The 20086-nt window shown below is 36.3% G+C and overlaps 1 protein-coding gene across 3 annotated transcripts in view; it reads right to left on the bottom strand.

Annotated features, from left to right (window-relative positions):
* The window catches only part of LOC107689955 (actin filament-associated protein 1-like 2), a 38446-nt gene extending 23145 nt beyond the window's left edge, over positions 1 to 15301 (bottom strand). For all 3 annotated transcript variants that reach the window (XM_016488163.1, XM_016488165.1, XM_016488166.1), the window contains exon 1: positions 15139 to 15301. In XM_016488163.1, coding sequence (XP_016343649.1) covers positions 15139 to 15154 — 16 coding nt within the window. In that variant the 5' untranslated portion in view covers positions 15155 to 15301. The remainder of the gene's footprint in view (positions 1 to 15138) is intronic.
* Between the last annotated feature and the right edge of the window lie 4785 nt (positions 15302 to 20086).

Raw genomic sequence — 20086 nt, 5'->3', positions numbered from 1 at the left:
AAACCCTCTTTTGTGCAGAACTACTTCCTTCCGCCACGGATTCAAAGCTCAAGTTGACAGTTAAACATACGTCACTTTTAGAATTCGTATTAAGTGCATGTGCTGCTTCAGTTAGGTTATTAGTGAGAAATAATGAGGTTATAAGAGAGAAACAATGCGGCAAGATGTGCATTCAAATGAGAGAGAGAGAGAACGCGAAACTAGATGTTTCTTCTTATATTAACTAACGTACTCTACGATTAGCTCAGTGAATAATAAAAAAAAAAAAACATAGACCCGGCTAGAACAAGCAGAGTGATACAAAATTGTGAAAGGGCGTTCCTGTAGTGATACCAGTACAATATCTCATGGTTCTCAACCAAACAGATTTGAGAACCAGAACGAACTGTTGTACAAATATATATAAATTTCACTTAATGCTTTGCTGTACTGGGATTATTGTCAGAAATAAAGGGGCATCAGGGACTTTGCTGCCAAAACCTAGTCTTAGCCTCAGACGTCACACCCACGGACCATGTGATTACCTGTCAGTCATATGACCTCTTGGGCGGTCCTTGGCCATTCAAAGCGGCCAAGGTTCCCAGACCTTCTGCCGTCAGTCTGAAGGTCTGGCTATGCAAGACTAGTCAAAACCCTTCATTCGTGACTGTTTATGATGCAGCCTCTTGTAACTTACTGGTTAAATATAAACTTCTCTAGTTTCTAATCTAGTGCAATGACCAATAAAACTACTCATCGCATGTTGATGTTTCATCTCGTAGCCTGTATGGTGGGGATATTTACGTTCCTCTTACTGTGGAACCGTAGTGTTTTTGCCCTGCCTTTAGGAAAGAACAGGCCCAATTCAGCACAGTGATGCAACACATGGCTGCAATATAACAAAGAGTGAAAAATTGAAGGGGGTCTGAATACTTTCCGTACCCACTGTATATCTGTCATGTCATCAAATAATTAAAGTAACCCTAGATTACTTATTGTCATGACTAATGCAGACAATCAGTTTTCTCTAGCATGCACAATGAGCTGAATGACATTCATTTATGGATAGGTCACTTGAAATTTTAAGCAGTGACATTAATTTCATAGCAGAGTGATATGTTCTTATGAATTTAAACATCTAACATTTTTCAGATTGTTTTATAATTATTATGCACATTTTTTATTAACTTAATTAGGAAACTATATAGGAATAATAGGAGTACAACATGAATATTTATACTTTTAAACATTTATTTTTCACATTACAAGAACTGCAAAACAGCTACTGAATAAAAATTGTGAAACGTAGATTTTAAATAAAAATCTGAGAAAAAAGACGTCATTTATCAACAACCATGAAACAAACCTTTCCACATATACAACTGTAGAAGGAAATCCATTTTTAGTTTTCCTACTTTGCATTCATACCAACACCAACCATTAAGATAAGGTGTCATTCACGCTGGTGCTGCTATGATAAAACTGTCTATTATTATTATATATATTTTAATAACTGGCTATTATTACTAAGTCACTGGTAACAGAACATCTCTGCAATTACTGTGAGAGTAAGAATGCTATAAGAGATGTTATGTATTTTACACAATAGTAAGTCATAGCTTTGGAAGGCAGGATTTAAACAAACATTCCTGGCCGCCTCCTCAGAGGCAGATAACATCTATCCATCTCTGCATGCATAAATAACTCCTGAGAAAAACTCCTTCTGTATGAAAGATAAAATCATTGACAAAGACATCAAACAAACAAACAAACAAGTTCGCTGCACATAACATGTGTTCAGTGTTCAATATATTCATTATCAGCTGATCTTTATAGTTCAGCTATAGGGGTCATATGATGTTGCTAAAAATAACATTATTTTGTGTATTTGGTGTAATGAAATGTGTTTATGCGTTTTAAGGTTCAAAAAACACATTATTTTCCACATACTGTACATTATTCTGAACATATTATGCCTTCTTTCTTTGCATGAACATTTGGGCGGCGTTATGCAAATCTTCCCACATCATGACGTAGACATGTGGGGGCGTGTTAGAACGAGCCGTTTTAGGTAGGTGTGGCTGACTCTTAACTTTTATAAAGAATATCTCTTTGGATTTGAGTCTTTGCAACTTTACAGATCTTCTTTATGCACCAAGAGCTTGTAACACTCCAAAGAGAAAGGAAAAATTGAAATCGCATTATATGACCCCTTTAATCTTTATGATGATAATGACATCTCTAATTTGATCCGAAGTTGTAAAGTATAAACTACTTGATGGCATTACTATTTTTTAGGAATAAAATGTGGTTGTAACACGTACACATTTAATGTAAAGAGCAAACATTTCCAAAACAGCTTGTGGCTTTACTTAGCGCCAACATCATGTTCAATTCAATTCAATTCAATTCAAGTTTATTTGTATAGCACTTTTCACGATACAAATCGTTGCAAAGCAACTTTACAGCAAATTAAGTTTCTACAATATTTAGTGGTAGCTTATCAGTGGTGACTGTCAGTTAATGTACATATGGCAGAAATGTACGGAAAAATCAATTAAAGACGTAATCAAACAGACGATGAACACTATTAACAGCAATTATTATATGATGCAATCAAACTTATGGCAAAATGTGGAAGTTCTGGTATGCTCACAAGAAGTTTCTTTGGTTTCTCACCCACAAAGAACGTCCTACAACATGTTTTTCATACTCAAATCTGAGCACATGCAACAAATCAGTTTAACTATATATTAGATTTTTTCTTTACTGATTTAAAAAAAAATAAAAAATAGATGAAGTAACATTAAAAGTAATGTTTTATTTCTGAATGGCATTACAATGAAAGACAATGGGGTTTTAAACAACACTGGACACCACTGACATTCACTGTATGGAAAATACAGAAATACTGAGACCTTTTTTTTTAAATATCTTCTTTTCTGCTCCACAGAAGAAAGAATGTCACTCAGGTTTGGAGTTTGGAATGACATGAGGATGAGTAAATGACAGAATTGAAATTTACGTCTGAACTATCCCTTTAATAGTATCATGTATGCTCTTCCCATGATGCTCAGCTGAGCTTTTGTCCAAACATTTTCTCTGCCGTGTGTTTTCAGAGACTGACTTCGATGCTCTTCTGTGGAGGGACCATGGGAATGTGGAGTCAGCTGACTCTTAGTCCAACGAGGGCCGAGTTTCCATTGGTTACAGTTTGGCCCTGAGCCCATTAAATACTGTAAATGGTGAGAATGACCATGTTATATCTGTAAGTACCAGAACCACTCACACTTCCTCAAAGTAATGAAACCTGGGTTTGACAGTGAAGTGTTAGACTGTCTACCACACGACTAAAAGGGCAGAGCATCACAAAATACTAAACACAAAATATAATCAACAATTTCACTTTGAAAGAAGTACTTTTGAAGGAAGTATGAGGACAATGAAAGATCTCAGTGCTGAAGGTACCTGTCTGGTTAACACTACAGCAGAGAGGGGATTTCTTTTGATGTAAAAAAAAAAAAACACTTCCTTGTTCCAGGACAAACAATGATTGCAAATAAAGGTGTCTGATGGTGTTTTGTCTATTTCTGGACTTGCAGATTGCAGCTAGACAAAGAAATTATTTTTTGAGCAAGTGTTTGGTGGATCGAGGAAGACCTCAATAAAACCATCTGATATTGTGCACACTGTCGCTGTGCTTGTTTGTCTTCCTCTTTCTGAATGCCTTTCCAACTGATTTTAGACACATGCTCATGGTAAATGAGGTTAAGGTTAAGCACTGCTCTTCCCAGAATCAAAGCCACAGAGCATTTGCTGTATCAGAGCTGGGATAATAAACACAAGTTTAAATCGAGTGGACGAGGAGCATTTTGATGCTGCTCTAGCTTGTGTTATTGTCCAAAGTGGTTTGGTTTTTAAAGACAATTCCTGCCTGACACATAAAATACAGCCTGGCTCCAGCTGTGGCTCATATACTTAGCTCAGCTCAAGGCGACGTGTCATAGCACATCATTTATTTGATTCCAGACTCAAACCCTCATTCTCTGAAATGACGGGCTGTCAGCCATGTGGGAGGGCGATCACCACAGTGGTGGCATGTTTTTTGGTGTTTGCTGTTGCATAGCATTCTCTATTCTTGTTTAAAGGGAACAGATGACACTAACTATCCTGACACCACAGAAAAGCAGTACAGAACCGTCAAAATGTTGTATACCTCTTGAAAGAACACACTAAATATCACATTGATCAATATACATGCTGCATACACAATACACAAGTCAAAGACGGATCAAAACAATGGCCTGAGATTTTAAGTAAATGCATTTTAATAATTGCTGCTACAGCTCTTACTAAGGAAATAATCAGTCTCTCTAAAATTTAAAATAATAAATAAAATATTGTAAAAAGTTTAAATATTTTTGAAAGTAGCCTATATGTTCATTTATGACAAAGTTTGCTATTACAAAAAGGATCATATAATTAATTTTTTATTATTTATTTTCCCCCTGAGGTCTAGTTATAAATGTTAAGTCATAATTGAGTAGCCTATATGTTCATTTATGACAAAGTTTGCTATTATAAAAGGATATATAAAATATATAAAATACATATAATAAATTTTTTATTATTTATTTTCCCCCTGAGGTCTAGTTATAAATGTTAAGTCATAATTTATTTTTTCATGACCATTTTCCATCCTCTCTGACCATTAGAGTTAAAAAGGCTGTTTTTCTGCTACTATAACTAACACTCTGTAAATCCTCCTTTTTGCATGTGAAACGAGAAACTACACGTAATGTGGTTTTGCTGTGATGACTGATATACCTGCGTTATCGTTAAAAAATAGCCTCTTTGCAAAGTCTGAATCACAGTTTTACAAGACAATCCACACAAAAATGCGCAGCTAAAATGGATAAGATCAGACGTCACTCGCCAATTATAGCTAACGTTTCTAATTCTCCTAATTGGGCTGACCAAGTTTCTGATCACCCAAATGTTATTTGATTACTCCATCCCAGCCTATAGTAATAACCAAAATCTATTTAAATGTTTATATCTGTTTCTTTTCCTCTCAATCCCAACACAACCACAAAGAATCTTTACTTAAACAAATATATATGCGCACACCCAAATGACATTGCTCAGTAAAACTGCATCAATTAGGCCTACATGTAATTCTGTATCACATAAATAAACTGTGTCGCGTTTCAGCATAATGCTAATTACACCCATGCACTTAAACCTTCATCTATTAGCCAACAACAAGTAAAAATGTTACTAAATACGGCCTAATACTGTATATGTCTCAACCCAGTAATGTTGCATTATGGTCTGGCCCACTGGCTCCACTTTATACTTTTCAGTTTATTTGGATTGAGCAATCAGGAGCACTGGCAACAGAAAATCAGATTGCTCAGAAAAACTGGGATACAAATTCCATTTCCTTCAATTACTCCTTATCAAACAATCCAAAATGTTTTCTTTTGTCTGGACGATTTATAATCACAAGCTCGGAGAGAGAACGAGTTATGGATGAGATCCGCAGGGACCCACGGTCAAATATATCACTATTGTATTATAATGCACAGAGAATAGCAGCGTCTTTATATCATTCGCCAAAATACACAAAAGAACAACACAACCTCTTTAACTCCTGGATGGACAGACTGTTAACATGGGTAATCATGTTTCTGAGATTGTATTAAATATACTAAAGCATAATTTCCTTTTTCCTTTTGATGAGGACATGGACAATAGCATAGATCATGTGATAAAGAGAACTGGATGATTTATATGTCTGGTCTCTGATTGAATGCTTATAATGCACATTGAACATGAGCCACTGAATCTTTACAGTAAAAACAGCAGTGAAATCTTTTAGCTACACAAAACCCTGTGTGGATGCAGTTATGCACCACATCATCTATTCTCCTGAAAAACACTGCAACACCTTTAAACATGACTAAACTGCCCTGGGCACTGAATCTTATCTCATGGAGATAAAATCAACACTCTGGAGACATTTGCTGTGTCATCTTGTCACAAATCCGGTCCGTGGTCTTTCGTCTGCTCGCTACCAGAGGTTGCCTTCTGATTGCATTGACTCTCACACCACACAAACTGTTGCACGTCACCCTGGACTACATTTCCCATGCTCCATTGCACTGATTGGACTCACCTGCAGCCAATCACATACACACTATATAACAACCACTCAAATCCTTCTCTAATTGCCGAGTATTGTCTGCGTTTATCACTCTAGTACTGTTTTGTAACGTCTAGTTTTGCCTGATTGTCTGTTCCTGATAACCTGCCTGTCTTGGATTTCTCTCTCGTCTTGTTGTTTGGATTCTGTTCGCACCTCGCCTGGATTAATATCTCTCTGTGGATTACTTGCCTGCCTCATCCTTTGGATTATGTTCGCCGTTGATCGACCTACACCTGTTTATTGGATCACTCTTCTGTCTTGCCCTCTAAATACCTGTTTGCCATTGTCCGACCCTTGCCTGTTTTGACTATGTTTAAGAATAAAGCTTTGCAGATGGATCCGCGCGTCTCTCGTTTCATTCGCCCCGTTACACATCTATTGATGGCTGTCACGCCATTGTTGTTTTAGTTAAATCAAACTAAAACTATTAAACATCACTTTCTTTATTGAAATTAAGCTGAAATAAAGTTAAAACTAAATTAAATAAAAGATCACTTTATTAAAATTAAATAAAATTAAATTAAAAATTAGAAATGCTGATTTGGTAACTTAATGAAATAAAATTTGTTTAAGTAGCCTACAATAAATACTAAAACTAAAACAAAAATAAAAAAACCTGATAAAAAATACAAAAGTACATAACAAATGCTAAATCTAAACTGAAATTAAAAAGTAAACTGAAAAAATTAATAAAATAAAAATAAAAGATAATTCATAATACATAAATAAAAATAAAAGATAATTCAACATTTTGATATTGAAAAATGCTCAAATAACACACTTTATGCGTGCTCCTCTACTGGACAGTGATAAAGCTGTTGGTTTTAACCATGAAACTATGAGTAGTTTTCTGCGATTTTAGAGAACAGTGGACATAATTCAGTAGCAGTGTAGCCAAAATATGTCTTGTCTATGTGTAAACAATGTGTATATCCAAGTAAAAATTGATTGGACCGTGAAAAGTACTGAAATGGAGTCAGGTTGTTGTAAGAGAGGGACTGAAAAGTAAGAAGGATTTGTGACATCAGCCGAAACGGGAAGCTGTTTCTGAGGTGGAGGAACTTAGTACATTCTGATAAAAGATTACAAAGATCTTGGAAAAAAATGTACATGGATAAAATCATGCACAATAAGAGCAGAAATGCACATCAAGCAAGCAAAAAATAGGATTTCATGTTGACTTTGACTAGGATTTTCAGCCACTCACATTTCTCTTTTCTAACTGTCTACAGGCACAAAAGACACTGATTTAAACTCACGAACCCTCCCCTAGTCTGCAGCTTTCTCACACATATTTCTGCTGTGCTGCTTATGGGTTTTGTAGCTGGACTTAGAAATATATCCCTTGACTATGGTTGATTTGTTTACGTTGTTCCTCTTCAACAGAGGCATGCATTGGTTAGCGGTGTCCCTTCAGACTTACAGATATACAATATTTTCTCTTTGATTGACATTTGCTGCACAGATGATAATAATGCATAACTGTTTTGGAGCGCCAGTGACAGTTTCTCATGCGCCATTATTTAATTTGAAATGGGTTCATCTGTGTGAACAAGTCCCTCTCCACAGCGAGCCGCACAAACAGACTATTACTCATACCCCTCTTACAAAAATAAGTGAAATATAAATTTTTTTTTTTACCTAAGTTTGTGTGCTTACATTTCTTTAATATTTACACAGGAACACTGATATTATTTAAATAAAGCCCGTAGGGCAAATGTTTTGTAAAATGTCAAAGATTAACTTCCTTTACATGGATGTTGACCAAGTTTTAAAAGTTGTCAGGAAAATGGTTTAGTAACAAATCCAGTGATAACCTATCGTTTTTAATGCAATTTCATCTGTAATGAGTCACTTTAAAGATCCCCTGAAATTATTTGACAAACACAGTTTTCCTTCCAGTCTTGAAATATTTCCAATTAAAACAAGATATTGTGGGTTTTTTTGTTTTGTTTTTTTTAATAGCCAAAAGTCTTTAGTTAAAATCATAGCTCAACAAAAGCATGGTTTACTACTTGCAATTGGTAAAAATGTGTATACGCCCCTATGTAAAAAACACGAATCAATAATATTTTTGGTCCATTTTCCTGGACGAGAGGCTTTAATTGCTGATGTCAGCTTTCAGAAATACACACACATATACACAACTTTTACAAAGTTTGGAGTCTATAAGATTTTTAATTTTATTTTTTGAAATTAATACTTTTATTCAGCGAGAACACATTAAATTGATTAAAAAAATAAGTGACAGTAAAGACCTTGCTAATGTTACAAAAGAAATCTACTTCAAACAAATGTTGTTCTTTCTTTCTATTCATCAAATATTCCTTAAAAAATGTATTACGGTTTCCACAAAAATACAAGCAGCACAACTGTTTTCAACATTGATAATAATAAGAAACTGATCACCAAATCAACATATCAGAATGGTTTCTGAAGGGTCATGTGAGTAATTGCTGCTAAAATTCAGCTTTGCACTCACAGGAATAAACTACATTTTAAAAATATATGCAAATAGAAAACACTCATTTTAAACTGTAATGATATTTCACAATATTACTGTTTTTATTGTATTCTTGATTAAATAGAGGCAGTTTTAGTGAGCATAAGTGACTTCTTTGCTTTTGAACGTTAGTGAATATGACCTCAGAAACATTGACTAGAAGCTACAAAACTCATTTTTAATGGACACGTTCCCAAACTCAGTTTGTTTATCATCCTGTCAAGCACTAAAGAACAATGCTGGCAACAATGCAAACAGAAGCTGGACAAAAACAAACAAACATTAACCTTAATCATGCATAGGTTACATAAACATTGCATTAATGTTCATTTAATTTTAATACGCAGTGCTAATTTGTAGCAGGTATGCATGTCCTCTCGATGGCCTTAAATATATAGCAAAACAGGTGACATGTCATTTTCCATTGGCTGCACACATTAGCGTAATTCTCCCAGCCCAGCCGCCGATTGGCTCACCTCTGTTTCACTCGGCAAAGCTGTCTCTGACCTCATCGTTTCAATGGAAGATAAATGAGTGATGACAAGCCTGACTGAAGGGGCTCAGTCCACACTGTTTAATTTTTATCTTCTCCTGGCCACTAAAAGGACATTAACATGGGTCAAATCTAGGGGACCAAAATTCAAACCCCTTTCTTGTCATTACACTGTCTCGAGAGGGGAATATTTGAATGGCGATACAGAAACAAAGTGACACTAACTTGGAAAATGGACATATAGTTGAAATTATACACAGATAAGACTTCAAACACACAGCTCAGCCAGCAGCAGTTGGCGTCTACTCTGTCTCGCTATGATTGACTTCTCATGAATGTTGATGCAAGTTATTCTGTTATATATTGTGTTGGCTGAACGTACATTCGCTCAGTTTTAATATTTTGTACTGCAACAGTCATAACAAGATGTCAGGGGCTAAACAAAACAATAACAACAACAAATGTGTCTTTGTTTTGACTTCATCAGAAGTCTCAAACAGCAAAGCTTTGAGCAAGAGAGGATCTGAAACAGCACTGACTCACAATCACAACAAGCTCAACTGCATTATTTAGCCGGCTCAGACTTGACAAAAGCACGCCAGGCTCCAATCTTAACTGTGGACAAATCACAACTGACACTACTGCTAAGAGATAAGCATGGAATTGTCAAGCCATCTTGAAATCACAACCTCCACGTCTGAATTAACCACCCTTAAACACAGATATTTTGATAGCATTGTTGTGCAAATCACACTCTAAACACTGCCAACTTGAGAGGCCAGTTTACAAGTCAGAGCAGTTACCATTCAGGGGAAACTTGCAGTGTTCATTTAATCTGTTCTCTGCAAGTCTGTTTGAAAAAAGTGTAACAGTGACCACCCACTTTTTCAGCAGTCTTGGTTCCGGAAGTATTTTTTCCCATTCATTTCTCCACAGGGATTTAAAAAAATTCCACAATAAAGACCAGCTCCAAGACAAATCACAACATTAATTTTGATTCAATGCAAAAAAATAATAATAATACAATACACTACTGTTCAAAAGTTTTAGATCTGTAAGATTTTTTAAAGGTTTTTTGAAAGAAGTCTCTTCTGCTCACCAAGGCCACATTTATTTGAAATACAGCAAAAACAGTAATATTGCAAAATATTTTTACAATTTAAAATAAGGGTTTTCTATTTTAATATATTTTAAAATGCAAATTATTCCTGTCTTGGCAAAGATGAATTTTCAGCAGCCATTACAGTCGTTCAGAATGATCGTTCAAAAACCATTCTAATATGCTGATTTGGTGCTCAAATAACATTTATTATTATTATCAATGTTGAAAGCAGTTGTTTTTTCAGGATTCTTTGATGAATAGAAAGTTCAAAAGAACATCATTTATCTGAAATAGAAAGCTTTTGTAACATTACATAATTCCGTTAAAAAATAAAAAAAAAACACTACTGTTCAAAAGTAACTTTTATTCAGCAAGGATGTATTAAATTGATCAAAAGTGACAGTACAGTAAAGACATTTATAATGTTACAAAAGCATTCTCTCTCTCTCTCTCTCTCTCTATATATATATATACACACATATATGATTGGCTGCCTGAATTGGAGACTGACTCAATTACATCATTTTCAAAGCTTCATGGGAGTGGACAGTCTTTTGGCATGTTGCCTGTTCATTTCCCTGGTAACAGCAACTACTCTAAAGAGGAGGATCCAAAGAACTGGCTGATTCAGGACATACAGAAGCATATATCATAGCTTAAAAACCTCAGAACTCACTGTAGGTCTATCCTGACAGGTTTACTTTTATTAAAATTAATTTCTTTATGGAGAAAATAAATTAGATTTATCCTTCCAGAACGCGACTCTATTCAGGCCGATTCAGGGAAGTCCTGGCTCTTTTTCTCTGTATTTCAACTCCACTGTGCTCTATCCGTTTACTAATAAGTGTGCTGCTTCCCTGTTGACTCTCTTCAGAAGCGAGCGTAATTAGGGAATGAACTCAAGGACCCGTTTTGAAAAAGTGCTGATCTCTCATTCTGGGACGCCTTTGGAGCTGCTTCCAGCACTCAGGCTGTCTTTATTAAGATGCACGAGATGTCCCTGTGTCTCTGGCAACATTCTGGAGCGCTGACACGTTCTGAGTGCTTGCCCAGGCAGTGGAGCCCGTGGGTGGGTCCGGAAACATGCTGGTATCATGCCGGACCTCAAGGGTGAGATCTGGTTCCACAGGCTCCCTTTGAAGAGAGAAATCAAGGCGGGAAAGGAGGAAACCGGAGGGATAAGAAAAAATAATTAAAAAAAATCTATCCGGGTATATTTGGGTACCTATCAGATTTAGATTACTTTTTCATCTCATTATTGAAATTCGAGATCCTCTCACCTGTTTATCTTTTATCTTTAACACGCCCTGCTATTGCATCACATCAATAAACAGGGAACAAGAGTTTGAACTAAGCTTCTTAGTTCAGATTCACAGGCTCAAATGTCCACACAAAAGCATTTTCATGTAAAAGGGACACCAAATATGCCAGAATCAACAGTTTTGCGATACTAACCATGAATTCTGAGGCTCAAAGCACTGTATTATCCAAAACCACAACCCAAAGCTATATCCTGAACTCAAAACATGCACGTTCATGTCATCTACACAGTTCTGTGAGCCAATCCCATGAATACTCATCATCCACAGTACTGTAAATAGCATTACAGAGCTTGTTTCTACTATGTTATGCTACACACAAACAAAGCATCATGACATTGGAAAATATGTCACCCACTCATTTTATCATGGGAGAAATTATGCGATACTCCTCAAAATGCCATCTCCCTCCTCCCACAATCCTTTTTTCCTCCCTCTATCTTCCTTCCCTCCTTATATGTCTTATCTCACAAAAACAAAATTCACAAAGAGTCTTTAAGAGGCATGGCCTCATAGACGTCTAACCACAACAACTGCAGGCCTGTTCCCAACAGCATTTACCAACACAATGCAGTCATTAAACCATCACAGTGTGCACAAGAGTCTCACCACATTTAATCAAGCCTCATGTGCCTGCTAATTAAATGAATAGTTCGTCCTGTCATTTACTCACCCTTATGTTATTATAGTGATGTTTACCAGAATGTTGATGCTGTTTTTCCCAAACAATGAAAATTAATCTGGGGCTGTCAAGAATTGCCAAACCTGAATATGCTCGTATTTATATTGCAAGATTGAGATTTTAAAGCTACACTGTAAAAAATGACCGTGAATTTAACAGTAAACGACTGCAAAAATGCTACAGTAAAAACCTGTTAAATGGTTAATGGGAAATTCCCCTACTTTATACGGTGAAAAACTGTATTGGACATTACATGTATTGGACATTAATTTTACGGTAGAATAATTTATAGTGAATAACCGTAAACTGACATTCCCAGAATTCCCTGCGTTACATTTCAAATTTGATGTTTTTTTGTTGAAATAACTGTTTCTTCTTAGTTTTTCTTATCAGGTTTGTATATTAGGGTTGTGTGTTACACCTAATGTTGTTAAATGAATGTTTATTGCATTATTTCAGTTTCATGTGTGTTACCATGATGGTGTTTAGTGTTTGTGTGAATGACACTGTGCACCTTCTATATATGCTATTATTTAAAAGCTGCTTGTGATGGGCTTTGGTTCATCATGTGACTTTCTCATCACCACCTGCATTTGGTGCTTATCAGTGTATTACAAAGGTACAAAACATATATCAGTACTTCAATAGGTTGGTATATTAACATTATATCAGTTAATGAAATTACGGTATTTAACTGTAAATTTAAGTTAAAACCGTAAAACCTAAAACGTTGCTACTGTATTTTTTACTGTAAAATTCCGGCAACCACAGCTGCCATTTTTTTACCATAAATTTTACGGAATTTTTTTTACAGTGTACAGCAGAAAGGGACATTTTCAGTAAATAATCATTTAAATTTCAGTTCTGTTCCTTACACAAAGTTTTCAAAGATTTAGAATATAGTGTTAAGGCCAGTTCATACCAAAGACAATAACTATAATTACAGCATAATAATTGTTCATAGGGAAGTCCACAACACAACTTTAACAATAACAAAACAGAGGAACAATACTGTAGGAATTACTCTCCAGCTGATTTCCAGCTAATGAACAATAAAAACAGCCAATCAGAGCCCTCTCGACAATAAAACGCATGAGGATTTAAAGTGGCAGGTAACAAATAATAAACAGAATGTTATAGTCTGTTGGTGTGGATATTAGTATAGTTATCATTATATATATCTTTATAATTATCGTTGTTGGTGTAAACAGGCTTTAATTCTACAAGAATGTGGAAGTTCACCCCACAGTCACTTTATAAAGACAATGACACAAAGGAACAATATCATTGGAATCACTTTCAGAACATTTCTTTTTCTCCAGCTGATGAACAATATAAACACTGACAGCCAATCAGAATCCTGCACATAACTTCAAAGAGCTTGAGTGTTTTTCAAAGAGCAGCAGATGACTTAAGTGCATTGTAGGGTTTTAATAAACAGAACTTTATCATGCATTGCTGTGGACTCCAATATAGTTATCGTTAGTTATATTTATAGTTATTGTTTATAGTGTATAATAGTCATGTTGAGCAGTTTTATGATGCTTTTTTTGTGATTTTTGGAATGTGACAGTCCCTGATCACCATTCACTTTCATTATTTGGAAAAGCACAGCATGAACATCCTGTCAATCATCTATTTTTGTGTTCGACAGAGAAAGGAAAATCATACTGCAATGACATAAGGATGAGAAAATTAAGATATAACTTTCATTTTGGGTAAACTAACTGTAAAATAAGCATTACCGCACACTTATGATGCAATTTCAGCTAGACATAGTATAATTTATAATTATGCTGAATACTGAAGTATCAAAAAGTGACACTGAATCAATTTAAACTGATGCTAGGGTTAGACAGACAGGAAGTGACATATTCAGTCAAAAATCAGCATAGAGGCTGTCATGCAAATAACAAGAACAAAATACCAAAACCTGACCAAATAGTCTACTTCATTAACTGAAGTCTGCACAGCACAGGAAGTGGAATTATGAAGTGAAAACCTTTGTCTGTTGTGGTACAGAGGTTTTTATTGTTCAAACACCTCTTACCCCAGTGTCCAAGAACTGTGGTCTATTGCTGCTGCTAATACATTTGACAAATCAATTTAATAGCTATGTTATAAATGATCATTAGTGTCTGATTGTTGATGTTGTTGTTATTATTACAAGAACTGTGGTCTATTGCTGCTGCTAATACATTTGACAAATCAGTTTAATAGCTATGTTATAAATGATCATTAGTGTCTGATTGTTGATGTTGTTGTTATTATTATTGTTGTTGCTGTTATTAACATTAGACATGTTTATTGCTGAACTGATGAATATTCTTTCAGAAACTATTCCAGAAAGAAACATCAGTTTGCACAAAAGTGTCTGTTCCTCCCATAGAGAAGAGTCTTATCTCAGTTTAGTCATAAAATATTAGGGCTCTACATTCCTATGCATACAAAAAGCTTAAACCACAGGAATCCAAAGAATTCTGGAAGAACAATTGTTGCAACTGGACAGAATCTCTCGTGAGCGTCTCTAATAGGCTAAATGCTTGTTTATTTATTCATTCAGACCTCGTATTCTATGGGAAGAATGCGAAACACACAGAGATGAAGAAATCAATGCACGAGCGCACTGAAAAGTCAACTATCCCTGGAAACGGAATTTCCTCCTGTTGCATCCCTCTGGAGAGAGATCCCGCAGTTTCCCACGACCCGTTCTCCCAAATATTGAGGATCGGAAAGCATCGCAAAGGTTTAAAGTTGTTTACAGCGGACTATGTGTGTATACGAATATCTCCTCAGACACCATGCAAACAGACTCCGAGCGATAAACTTATCATAATCGTTCCACTTACCTTTGTGCTTATCCATTCTTCACACGCTTAGAAGACTTTCCCGACTGTCTGCTGTCTTTATATGAAGCAGATCAGTCCAGACTGGTCTGTCAGGTTTACAGTCCTGGACAGTCCTGATTCCTCAAGCTGTTTCTGATGTGATGTGATGTGATGTGATGTTATCCTCTCCTCTTCTACAGCTCTTTCAGATGCGCCTCGCACTGTTGCGCTACTGCCGCGCCTCCTCTGCGAACGTCCTTGCTCAGCTCAACCTAATTTGCACTGTAATGAATATGCTTTGAAAGAGTTGTATATTCTAACTTAACCACTGTAATACTTTTATGTTTGAATACTAAGTATTTTGACGAAATTTCAGTGAGCATACAGTACTTTCAAAGTATATGCAGGAAGTTACTTTTAAGTATTAAGCAACAGTGTTTCAAAGCTGTCTCGCTGTCTACACCCTACATTGGCAGTTACCTTCTAACGACCATTCACACAGAACGCTTTTTTGCATTCCACTGCGCTGCTTTTCAATTGTTTTTGTAAACATGTGCTAGACCAGCGTGTTTCACTGTTGCCCTCGTCTTTTGCAGCGTCTGGCACTTTAGCGAAGTAGTTTAACATTTTTATTTTATTTTATTTTTTTACTTTTTTTCCCATTTCACTATCATTTTAAAAGCAAAAACGCATTCAACTGCCTCTATCCCTGTTGAAAAAAAACAGCATATGCAAAGGACCAGCATAAACCAGCAAAGGACCAGCTTAAACCAGCATCCCAGCGTCAAAACATACCTAACCAGCATATGCTGTTTTTTTCAACAGGGATGCTGTATCCTAACAGAAAAAATGACTGATTGGGATCGCTCATCGTGTTGCAAGCGAAAAGCGAGTCCTTCACAAGACTTTGCCTTAGCATATTGCTAAGCTAACGATAAGCATGTCATCTCAAAGTGACGCACTATCGATGCAATAATAAACATAAGGTTAGGTGCCCGAATAAACATAAAATACATTCCACACACAAATATCAGTTTTTAAAACAATTCTGAATTGGTTTGGGATGGGTAATACCACAGACCCCCAAATACAATTATCCTCTTCTTGGGACCCCCAACCTAAAATTTAAAATGCTGCTGTATATAAAGACTCATGTAGAAAGTACATTCATTCATTCATTTATTTAAATATTATGTGTTATTAGCCTATTACTTATTTGTTTTTATTTTTTTATTTTTTTTTACACTTTTCCAGTGACCCCCTAGCATTCAGCTTACTGGGAGTCCCCGGTCACCATTTTGAAAACCCTTGCATTAGGGAACATTAGATAGGCCTGTGTGTGATTTAAACTTAAAGCCTAAGTTTTTATAGCTACCCCAGATAAGATCACTTATTTAATTAAATGAACTATATACATTGGACAATTAAGATAAAACAACCAAATTGTTTAGGGCATGCAATGCATAAAGAACATAACAGAATCTGGATTACTACAAAATAGTGCAAAATAACTGGAAAAGTAAAAACAATTGTCCCTTGAGCAGACAGTTGATTTAATCACAGTTGCTGATTTTTTTTATTATAATTGTTTTGTATGTTTTTTTTTTCTCCCAATGGTTAATGGGGACCAGCAACTGTTTGGTTACTGCTATAAAAATACCTTCCTTTATGTTCAACAGAAAAAAGAAAAGCACATTTAGCACAACTTGAGGATGAACATCATTTTAATTTTTGGGAGAACTATCCCTTTAACTGCAGTACACCTGTCTTTGAGGGGTGAACATTTAATTACTCCCTGTCCCTCCCTTTGAGTACACAAAACATACATTAACTAAACAGGTTAGGGAGACAGGTTAGTCTGGACAGGTTAGGGGTCCACCACAGCAGCTGCACAGAGGATTACAAATAAACCTGACAGGAATATTTACAGTCCAACTAAACTGCTTGCTGTAGATAAGGACAATTACATCAGGAACATCATCATATCTTTGTGTCAATTGCTCAGTGAGTGTGAGAACCCTTTCCTGTCTGTGAACTGGGTGAATGGGAGTCACATGCTCTGAGAAGCTGACCCCTCCACCAAACCCCAAGGGGTTGCAAGAACTTTCCATCTCTATACTTCCCTGTCAAGGCCTTTTCTGTGAACTAGGGGATTAGATGTGTATACATCCTAATTTGTAATATGCTGTGTTTGTGTCAGTGTTAAAACTGAGTTCCCTTTTAACATAATATGATTATGTATATATAGAGCATGTTGATTTCCCATATGCAAACAACTATTTATATACACTATGTTTAAAAATTTGGGTTCAATCATTTTTTTTAATTAACACTTTTATTCAGCAATGGTGCACTAAATTGATTAAAAAAAGTGACAGTAAAGACTACAAAAAACAAAACAAAACTATATTTAAAAAAAATGTGAACTTTCAGTTAATCAAAGAATCCTGAAAAATGTATCATGGTTTCCACAAAAAATGTAAGCAGCAACTGTTTCCAACACTGATAATAATAATAAATGTTTCCAAATCAGCATATTAAAATGATTTCTGGATCGTGTCACACTGAAGACTGGAGTAATGGATGCTGAAAATTCAGCTTTGTATAAATTACATTTTAAAATACATTAAATTAGAAAACAGTTATTAAATTGCAATAATATTTCAATATTTCACACTATTATTGTTTTTACTGTATTTTTGATCAAATAAATGCAGTGTTGGTGAGCATAAGAGACTTTCAAAACCCCAAACTTTTGAACAGCAGTTTCATTTAAAAGATTGTGATCTTCATTAAATGATTTTTAAAGAAATCTAAGCAATCGGTGCATTAAGGCATTATTTTTAATGTCAAGGCTGGATGTTTTTGAGTGACAGTGGTTACTCATTGTTGCGCAACAGGGTAATCCCCACTAACTGAGTCAGTATGGGGAGCACTATAAAAAAACTGCCTTAGTTAATCTAATCTCAGCTGATCCTTTGGCTTTAGAGGTGGATGTGTGAATGAAAAACTGTCTGTGAGATGTGTGTGGGAAGGGGGCCTGACGGAGGGTGGTCTGCCTCTCAAAGGTATGTTTGTAGAGGACAAAATGAGGGGAATTATATTGTTCATGCTCATGGAGCATAAAAGGAACAATGGGAATACGCTTTTGAACAGACTTCAAGATTCAAGTTCAAAGGCTAACAGGTATCACATTCATATCTGGAATGCCACTCAGATGCTTGAAAGGGTTGCATTGTGGGAACATTGTTTGGATGCTGTGTATCAGTTGGATGGTGTGGGTTCAGACACTGGCAGATCCTCCTGGCTGCTACTGGTTGAAGCACAAAGGACATTCCACAGCTGTCAGAGAGCAGGGTTCACTGATTCAGCCCCATCCCAGCACTGGGGCCTTTTGATTCAAGGACCTTTCCCATGTTACACACATAGACATAAACTCACAAAACACCATTACAGTCTTTGTACACAAAGAGTTGCTCAGGATGTGCCAAGTACATCAGTCAGAGCAACGGGGCGATGAGATGCAATCCATCACTGAACACAATAACTGACCACCAGCCAGATAAAAGGATAGAACATAGAATACCTGGTCTGAAAGCTTCATATCCATGTTCTTTTGAAGTTCTGACCTACTGTGCTGTCTTGCTGACTGTTGTTAGTAACCCACCTTGGCAAGTCGGTGTAGCTTTTCATGCAGTCAGGGAAAGCAAGGCACCTGATCAAACTCCTATAGATCCTCTAGAGGAGAGCGTTGTGTCATGAAATAATATTATTCTGCCACTCCTACACTGAGTGATCAGGTTCGGTCTAGTTTATACAAGAAAAAACAGATTTTTGGTGTGAGAATGATCTGTTGAGAACATTCAGTGTGGCAAAAAATTAGGCAAAGCCCCTCATTACCGCCACATTTTCACCAGATTGAACTCAGGAAATACTGACGGGGCTTGTGAGGTCTGAAATTCAAGACTTAAATGTTCAGTGGATACAGCATTGAGACGATATGGATGAGGATGATGTCAAAACACAAACCAGGCATGAGTTGCCAGAACCAAATGTCTGCACAGAAAAAAAAAAAACTTCTGAAATCGTTAAAGTAATGAATTGGTGTCCTAAAAAGCGAATCAAATCAAGCATGGTAATGAGCTCCACAGGGTGGGATCTTTGTATGTGTGTGTATCTTTTGGTTCTGGTGGGTCTGTGTCACAGTCTGTCGAACATGGATAAATGTGTCTTTCTATTCCTACTGTGCAGGATGATGACAGTGGTATGGGTGACCAGAAATACCAATAAACACTCATTCTTGCTCAAATACCTCTACAATTCATTCAAACAATTCAAACCATTAGAGTAACACAGTGCCAAGGCTTGTTTTGAATTCGACTAACTCTGGAGCATGGGAGGAGAGCGTTTTGGGAAAGAGGTCATTCCACCGGGTATATTTATCAGGCAGAGAACATGAAGGAAAGCACCCAGGGATTTCCAAGTGACTCAACAGGCAGACCTCCCACTTGTAACGGCCCCCTTATGTCACAGGGGCTTGTATTTCATGTAAAGTGCACCACACAGTAATAACTAAGTCAGACAATATGATCTGAAGCAGAGTTTTATTACTCAGCAGAGCTTATACACCATTTTCATCAAATCTTTCCCTCAAAAAAGACAGAAAAAGGTGAGGTACACAGTAGGGGTATCAAAACCAACTCTTCATTCTGTTTTAAAGTGACATACAGGTCTGTTTCTAGTAATCACATTTGTTATAGTCGTATGTTTTGTGATACTATAAAAGCACAATACTGTAATATGTCCTAGTTCTCTGTCATTAACCCTGCTAGTAACACAGGGAACTGCAGAGAATAATAGCCAACGGCGGCCCATAATACATCTGCAAGCCGAGACAGTGTCTATGGGAACAGCATTATTCGGCAGCAATATACAGTGGGTACGGAAAGTATTCAGACCCCCTTCAATT

This window comes from Sinocyclocheilus anshuiensis, unplaced genomic scaffold (assembly GCF_001515605.1).
Source record: "Sinocyclocheilus anshuiensis isolate Anshui unplaced genomic scaffold, SAMN03320099.WGS_v1.1 scaffold1541, whole genome shotgun sequence".
NCBI classification, from domain to species: domain Eukaryota; kingdom Metazoa; phylum Chordata; class Actinopteri; order Cypriniformes; family Cyprinidae; genus Sinocyclocheilus; species Sinocyclocheilus anshuiensis.
The sequence above is the reverse complement of the archived record's forward strand: the minus strand, read 5'-3'. Positions and strand labels throughout refer to the sequence as shown.